The sequence below is a fragment of the Cynara cardunculus genome, unplaced genomic scaffold (assembly GCF_001531365.2).
Source record: "Cynara cardunculus var. scolymus isolate 2C unplaced genomic scaffold, CcrdV1 Un_Scaffold_6335, whole genome shotgun sequence".
Taxonomy (NCBI): Eukaryota; Viridiplantae; Streptophyta; class Magnoliopsida; order Asterales; family Asteraceae; genus Cynara; species Cynara cardunculus.
In genome coordinates this window covers 12,357-21,139 of record NW_020202897.1, presented here as the reverse complement: position 1 = coordinate 21,139, position 8,783 = coordinate 12,357, and the positions used below count along the sequence as shown (strand labels likewise).

At 31.9% G+C, this 8,783-nt stretch overlaps 1 protein-coding gene across 1 annotated transcript; it reads right to left on the bottom strand.

Moving 5' to 3' along the window:
• Window positions 1-2,339: 2,339 nt before the first annotated feature.
• LOC112504647 (mini zinc finger protein 2-like) lies at window positions 2,340-2,798 on the bottom strand. Its single transcript, XM_025108597.1, has one exon. The coding sequence runs from the start codon at window positions 2,695-2,697 to the stop codon at window positions 2,422-2,424; it is 276 nt and encodes a 91-aa protein (XP_024964365.1). The 5' UTR covers window positions 2,698-2,798; the 3' UTR covers window positions 2,340-2,421.
• Between the last annotated feature and the right edge of the window lie 5,985 nt (window positions 2,799-8,783).

Sequence of the window (8,783 nt, the reverse complement as noted above, 5' to 3'; positions counted from 1 at the left end):
TCCAAGATCTTTATGTTTGGTCTGATACCAATTGTTAGCTCAGATTCAAGTCAATTAAGATGATTAGATCAAGATCAAGAACATTGAATGGATTGAATATGTCGGCATGTATATTGATATTCTAATGGTTACAAGATGTTCTTGATGATGTTTCTCAAGTTATCTCTCAACAGGATACTTCTCAATGTATTGACCGGATACAAATATCTAAAAATGCTAACTAACAAAACTAACCAAGCACCCCTATTTATACTAAAGAATACACGGAACAAACTAGCTTACAAAGCATGAAAGACTACAATACGAAGCAATGTAAAACACTTTAAGCTCAAGGACTTGAATACGACGTTTTTATCTCAACATAAATCTTAGTTAGGCATGTTGTTTTTACTATCCGCTCTTGTCGAGATGTATTTGACAAATTTTTATGTTAAATAATTAATCCTTGGTGACGGTTTGACGATTATTATATTGTCGTTATTTCATATTTTGATTGTTATATTAAGTAATGTAACGAACTTTCTAAAATTATAAAACCAAATATAACTTTTTTTTGTAATTGTATCAATATTATGGTATTTATACATTTTTTTAATCATTATATCTTCTCAAAAAATAAGTGCAATTTTGGACTCATTTCTGGTTTTGTATGTTTATATTAACAATCATTCTTTACTAACAGGATTTCGTAAACTAGATATACAAGTGATTGAATTTTTTTAATTGAAACTTCATATATTTTTAAAGTGTAAAATATAATGACATATTTGTCGATGGAAAAACCATATTCTAATGAATTAACTTAATTGAAGTTTTCTTAAGTTAAAAAGCAAAATGGGATATAGAAAACATAAACCCTACTAGGCCCATGGGCTTGAACCCAAAGCAATAACATGTGTATTTTCCCTCTAATGAACTATATATCAGAAATGGGCTGGATCCGGAGCAAGCTCAATAATAGAAAAATAAACAATCATTTTCGACTTGGCAATTATTCCCGACGGCGACGGGTAAACAATCAGAACCGTCAGTGATGTATTTGTGACGCAAACACGTTGGTCAATTGCATGCTTGGCAGCATTTGGCAACAAACAACTGAAAAGATTCTCGTTATATTTGAACTTTATGGCGTCATAAATAATGCGTTTGAGGATTGTTTCTAGAAAAGCAAATCCTGTAGATGATTGTATATATAAGAGTATCTTGGATAAGAACCTAACACCGTAAAATTCCAACCGCAAATGTTTTTTCGAAGTTTATAACTCTTAGAAATTGAAGGTCGTAAAAAAGGGATATAAAACGTATATGACAACAGTGTTACATGTTATACAACAAATAAAAAAAATAAAAAACACATTAAGAATCATTCGACAACACAAATCGAGCATCACTCGATCGGTGGATGAGAAGTAAGATTCGTTTTGTACAAATCATTTAATACTTGCCCTAAAATTGTATATATTAAAATTCATGCTTAAATACAAAAAAATGGGCTCTAACTTCAAGATGATTGAAAGATATATTGCCAATGAGTTAATTAGAAAATGAGACTAAAATGATTTGACTTTATGTTACTTGCATGTATATGTAGATGAAATGAAAGGGAACATAGACTTATAAAATACACATTTGGCAGACCAAAACAGTTTGTAAATTGAAATGGGGGACAAGATCCATCCATGAAAGTGATGAAGATGGAAGCTGTAAAGCTGGAGGATTATTTGCTGTATCCATGTGGAGATCCAAAACTCCATCTTAATTATATTCATTTTATTTCTAGATTATCATTCTGCATGCACTGCAATTTATTTTATTATCCTCTAGCTCCCACCTCTCATCTTCATGGGAATTAATTTATTCATACACAGGTACTTAATAATATGCATAAGGTACAAGTTTGTATATGCAAATACTAACATGTGATCTTCATCTTCCATCTTAATCCATCTCCTCAAACCCTATTTTTGTATTTACAGAAAGTTTCTTCAGAATTTTGATATGATGACATATACAAGTCTTTCTCGGGTTTGTTTAATTCAATTTCTCCGACTGAAAAATATAAACTAATGTTTGAGTTCGAATTTTATATATGTGGTAATATTATACTGGATCAATTATTGTACATGATCAGTCTAAAATTAATATTAAGAAAATAAACTGGATTTGGTATGAAAAAGAACCAAAATAAATAGTATGAGATATAGTAGAAAGCTTTTGTAGATTCAAAATATTGTATAACTTTCATGATAAGTGCAATTTAATTAATTAGTTTTGTACAAAAAGAGTAATTAATTAATACATCAGCAGATATTTGAAAATATATAGAAAAGATATATGATATGAATACATGTGTGAATGTTTAAAATGTGTTCAAATCAATCCCCAGCAGTTAATCCTCTTTTCAGACCACTTACATGCACCTTAGGCATCAGATGTTGATGAACCTTCACACACAACTTCATCCACAGCTTCTCTCCTGTGGAAACTCCGGTGGCAGCCACAGGCGGCACACGTAACTGCAGCCGCTGTACCTTCTTGTCCACTTGCCATGAACTCCCTGCAGCCATCTACAGCATACCCTCCGATGTTTGCTGCATGATTCTTCTGGCACTCTCCATAATGAACCCTGCGAACTGTGGATGCACTTGAAGTTCTATTAGAACCATTGTTTTTGACCACCACTTGACGTTTCTTCATTGCTCCACTTCAATCCCCCCCCTCTCTCTCTAGAAGTTTATAAAAGGAAGAGAGAGAGATTTATGAAGTGTTTAACCGTGAAACCAATCCCTAGCAAGCTATAGCTTATAGTCATGCCATTATATACTTAGATAAATGAGTTTCCCACTTGAGGAGATTAAAAAGAATTGTGGCATTATTGAAGCACTAGGTGATGTCTTGTGATCTCTTTTGGTTTCAGTAGTTATTTAATTAGGGCAAAGGGTGTGATCTCCAGGCAACCTGGTTACTTTCTTGAATGGCCAGTCATGGGTTGACACGATATCCAAGACCAAAAATCCAGGTAATGTGTCAACAAATCCACCACTTAACAAAGCCTTTTGTCCACGTTTTGGTGCCAAAAATATTGACCACAAAGTGATTAGACATGGCATTATAATCGCACTCAAAAAGTGGAGTATTTCTCTTAATTAGAACATTATTTTGGTTTCATTGGTTGATTAGATCTTCACTTCTTTTATTCTAAAGTTGAAGATTTTATATCTAGAAATCTGACATCAACAATTGCCCTCTATAGTCAAAAAATAGATGAACATCTATTCTTTAATCTATATTTGATGAAAATGTAAAACACTGCAAAATGGTTAATTTCATGATAATTTATTTCATATTTTAAAACAAGACTTTGTTTTAACATAAAGAGTATAAACAATTGAGGATAAATTAATTCACCAAAATATATTAACATCAAATTATAGTAGAGTGCGAATGGAATGAAAATACCAAACGACAAAAAAATTTGCACATACTGATACGAATTCAAAAATATATATTATATAATTATATGAATATATTGTATAACCCATATAACAAACTTTTGGATATAGTAAATTATGGATCTGGTCCCTATGGTACGGGATTTTGTATAGATCATTCATTATTACATAAAAGACTCGATGGTTTGTACTTTTTCTTGGAATTGGTTCATATATATATATGTGGTCTACATCCATTCTATTAACCCTAGTTAATTGGTCGTTATTTTTCTCTTTTTATCTTTTTTCTGTCATCTTCTTAATAAGAGTTTTATATTATTGAGTAATTTATGTACAAGCTTCTAAAAAATGTACAAGTATAGTGAGCATTAAAAAATAGAAAGTTAAATTGAGCCTCTCCTCGACTCTGGCAACCCTCACAGTTCACCTTCCCCTACTTCGATAACCCTCATAATTCACCTACAATGCCAAGCATCACCTGCTTAACGCCAAAAGATCCAAACCTATCACCTGTAAGAAAAACCCAAACCTAAAACTCCCCTGGAAAAACCAAAACTGAGAACCTACAACACCAATTGTCATCTTCATCGAACATTTACCTTCTCCGTCAAAAACTTCAAAAACATCAAGAACAACATTAAGCCTAAATTAAATCACGAACAAACTAAAATAAAACCCTGAACCCAATGAGAAAGCATTTCATTCATGACCCATAGAGAAGAGAAGTTGGTGAACCATTCCCCCACACCTATATCTGCTTTGGTTTAGTTTTAATCCTAATTCGACGATGATGGTGGAATCTTGCACTATTTTGAAGTTGGGGTACCGGATATGATGCAATCTAGCATAGTTTTTGAGTTTTGGGAACCAGAGATGATCCTAAAGGAGTAAGGGTCTGCAATGGGTCTGTGACGGTTTCCAGTGCCCTAATGTTTGGTTTATGGTTCACTTTGATTTATGGTTTTAGGTTTTAAGTTTGTTCATGATCGTAGAGAAGGTTGTGCTGGAGCCTGGAAGTAAAGATGATGTTTGAATGTAATAACCCAAAATCCTAAGTTTGGCAAAAGTTAGAAGTCGTTTATGTAATTTATCTGATATTGAGGGTTTAGTTTGAAATTTTGGAATCATATTAGAAGCTTTCATCTATCTATTTCTTTCCAGAACATGAACCCCAAAAAGCGCGTATGCGTGTGTGTGCATGAACGTGTGTGTATGCGTATGTGTGTGCACGTGTGTGTTCTTTAGGGAAAAAATTGCAGCCAGAAGAAACAGGGAAAATATCTTGAAAGCTTGGGTTTTTTCTCTCTTAAGATATGAATCTATAATCTCTAACCTAGGGTTCACTCAAAATCTTTGGGTAAAGGATTTAGGTTTTTGAGTTAGTATGATATAGGTGTTGTCCAAGGTTCTTTGAGGGCAAGAAATCTCTTATGATTGATTTGCGTTAACTTTTTTTTTATTTTTTTATTTTGAACTGATAGAATTAAGTTGTACTTTTCATTGTATGAAATGGGATTATAAGTTCTCTTGTGTTAATGGGATTTACCCATTGATTTATGATAATCTTGTAGAATTAAGAATACTAGAGTTAGTTATACATGTTTCTATGGTTAAACTATGTTAAAAGATTTGTTTTGAGTAGTAAAAAGGATGGTCTTATTGTTGGGTTTTCTCAATTTGGTGATTCTGGAAAAATCAGGACGAACCAGGCACCCTAGGGAGTCCCGCCATTAGTGTCACGACTTGGGTTGCGGGCTAGGTCGCGTAAGTCTCTGTTGTAAAGATTTTTTATTTATATTTTCGTGGTATTTTGAGGGTCATTCAGGGTATTAATTAGAAGTGTTATTTAGAAGGTTATAAAATGGGTTTAGTAGGATAACTGAAGAGGTTTAACAACTTTTCTATCAGGTGAATTCAAGTTTTTGGTTTGAGGGAGTTTTAGCCGTTAAGACTTGGTGTGTAGTGTCTCCATCAGGTGAATTTCTTGTATTATTTTATTGATGTTGCAAGAAATGTTTTAATTGTAAATGGATTATAAAATGTGTATTAATGTTTATACAAACATGTTTTATGTGTATATATTGCATGTTGTTATGAAAATGTGGTGTCACATGGGGTGCATGTGGGTTGGGTAATCGTAACTACGAGAGAGGATGTATGTGGGACTATAACAGTTTGCATGTGAACCTTCATTTTCATTGTGCTATAAGAATTCGTTTCTTATAGTCCTATTGGGTTGACATAGATATCGATTTGTCACGGGGGTCACAAACATGGTATAAATTGCAATCTTCTCAAGATGATCACATTATTGTAATGGTATTTGCAAACGTTGTGGATAGTTATCTGGATGGAAATGTAGTCATGAAATGCTATGTTCATCTTGCCTATTTTTATGAGAATGACATTAAAATTTATACTATCCAATATTGTTGTGGGTTACAAAGAATCCACTAGGTCTTTCTGTCTAACCCTTGTTTTCAAAACTAATGCATTTTCAGTTATATATCATATCGAGATTGCTAGCATGGGAAAAAGGGTAAGCTGTAACCGTGGGATAAAAATAGGTTCATATACGGGTTTGCTAGTAATGAGTATATTTTTTATGTTTTCATTAGAAGCTTGGTTTGTGTAGACTATGGTAACAATCTTAGTTTGGCTAATTTATTTGTTTTCATTGTGCATTTTGTAGAAAATCTAGGAAAATTGTGTCAAAAGATCCCTGATGGACCGCTTGTCGAATGTTTATTTATTTTTGAGGTGATTTTTGAAAATCGAGTTGTTACATCGAATTAATTTGCATGGTTTTAGTTTACTTGATTTAGGTTTTTTACATTTGATTTTAGTTTGAATGTTCTTAATTTAGAGTTTGGTGCTCTTGATAAAACACGAAGATGATGAATGATGAAAGAAAAAAGGGGTTTTTGATTTTTTTTTGGCAAAAAGACAATGCAGAAATGACAAAAAGACGGTTTTGCTCTCGATCTTAACAGACTTGTTGTCGGACGTTTGGGATGGAGACCAAAATCGTGAAAAAACTGCATACCCTTGAGTATCCTACGTAATAAATGAATTATAGGAACGAATTCCATAAAAGCATGCTAGCATATTCCATAGGAACCGAATCTGTAATTTACTTTTTTCTGATAATATATGAATCGAAAAAAAATGATACGGAACAAAGAGACTTCACCGATAGAAAAATCTGTCGAAAAAAGTCATCATCGACGGATTGCCGGCTAATGTCAATCACCAATGAGAAAGTCTACCGATGATGGTCAATCCACCGGTGATTCGTCAAAAATATCTGACAGAAGAATTCGTAGATAAAACCTCTTTGTTTTATAATGAAACCAATATTGACATAATAATATAAGTTGGTGACTTTTGAACGATTTGAATTCATTATTGTTGGAATATGATTTGAGTGATATGATGGCGTTATTCAAATAACGGTGTTGGGTCCAACTATAAATAATGCCACTTTTTAACACTCCAAAATATACTCCATCTACAAAACCTTTACTACCAATGGACAAATTTGGTAAATCATAAATCATTGTGTTGGCCATCATTGTGTGTTCTCAATCACACATGCAGGAATAAAAAGAAAATATTGGCTATGTTTATTTTCTATATGTAAAATTTTGGCCAAATATTAACATTTTTTTTTATTAACCTGCATATCCAACCCGCTATGCGAGCCCATTAATCTCAAGACGACCACTTACTTTGCAGATAACCCGGATTCATCGCAAAATAAATAACCAACTAAAATTTTGGCCAAATATTAACATTACTTAGAAACAATAATGAAAGAAACATACATGTCACATAACATATTGTTCATACAATATAAATAAAATCCCTTGTATTTAAAAATAATTAAATCAGTCATCATTTGCTTATTACATTCACAATTATATTGTTTTTTAACACGCATTAACATGAAATGTGTTGACGTATGCGAATATTTGTTCCTTATATGAAACAACATATATGAATATATAGCGTTTATAAAGTGTTGTTTCATATATGAAAATTTTAGTACTGTTTTTTCCCACGTACAAAACAGTCATGAATGTTTCACATATGAAATAACGTTGCATTTATACGTATTGTTTCGTATGTGAAAGAACACAAGATAAATTGTTTATAAAATTGTATGATTTATTAGGGTTGTAAAGGATTATATATATATATATATATAGGGTTCACGTGAGACCAACTTGTTCTTGTGAGACCACATTTTTACATTTGAAACTTCATAGCAAAACATTGTGAAATTAAAATAAATCCAAACCTTCACAGCGAAAATACTATGAAAGTTACCTTCACAGTGTTCTACTATGAAAGTTACCTTCACAGTGTTCTACTATGAAGTTTCAAATGTAAAAAGATGGTCTTACAGGTCTCACAAAAACAAGTTGGTCTCACGTGATCCCAAATCTATATATATAGGAAGCTTCAAATATAAATTATGTAATTATTACAAAATTTACAAATCAATCTTAACTATATCTGTAAATAATTAACGGTGTAGATTAAATCGCTTTCTAAATTTAATCTCAATCGCAACTTTAACTAATTAGATAATTGCCTTTAAAATTCAAAATAAACAAAATCAATAATTGAAGTTGAGTTTATAAGATCTATAATAATTATATATTTTTTAAAACACTTAATATAAATAGGCATGCRTGCATTAGATTATGTTTTGTATTCAATTTTCCATCCGACATATTTACTGTCAACCAAATCTAAAGCAGTATGTACATGTGTGAGATTCGATGAGACATGGAAAGAGATGCAATGAATGGGCTGGTGCTCCTATTTTCATTACCTAATTTATCGAATTTTGGGGAGGTTTGAAAAACACACACAACCTTTTTATAAAATTATGATTTAAACATTGATTTTGGTGTATTAAAGGGTTAGGTTTAGATCGCTCCAAACATGTTCCATCAAAATATACAAAAAGTTTGAAATTTTAAAAATTGATTTTCTAAATAGAATAAGGTAATAGATAGCTCATTTTGATGTAATTTTTCCGTTAAAATGTCCATTATATCTGTGTCTTAACTTGAAATCCACCATTCCCTTTTGTTTTCCCTTCAAAAACAGAAATAGTATGATTTTATTTCAAGCCGCTACCAAAGTCACTCAAAACATCTCCAACATTTATGCTATTACTTTAAAAAAAATAAAGTATTCAAAGTCAAAATCTCTAAAAACAATTACATCAAACTCCAACCGCTACTCTATTTAAGCAGTTCTGACCTTAACTATGTTAGTGATTTTTAGTGAATTCATCATGTCATTTTGTGTAGT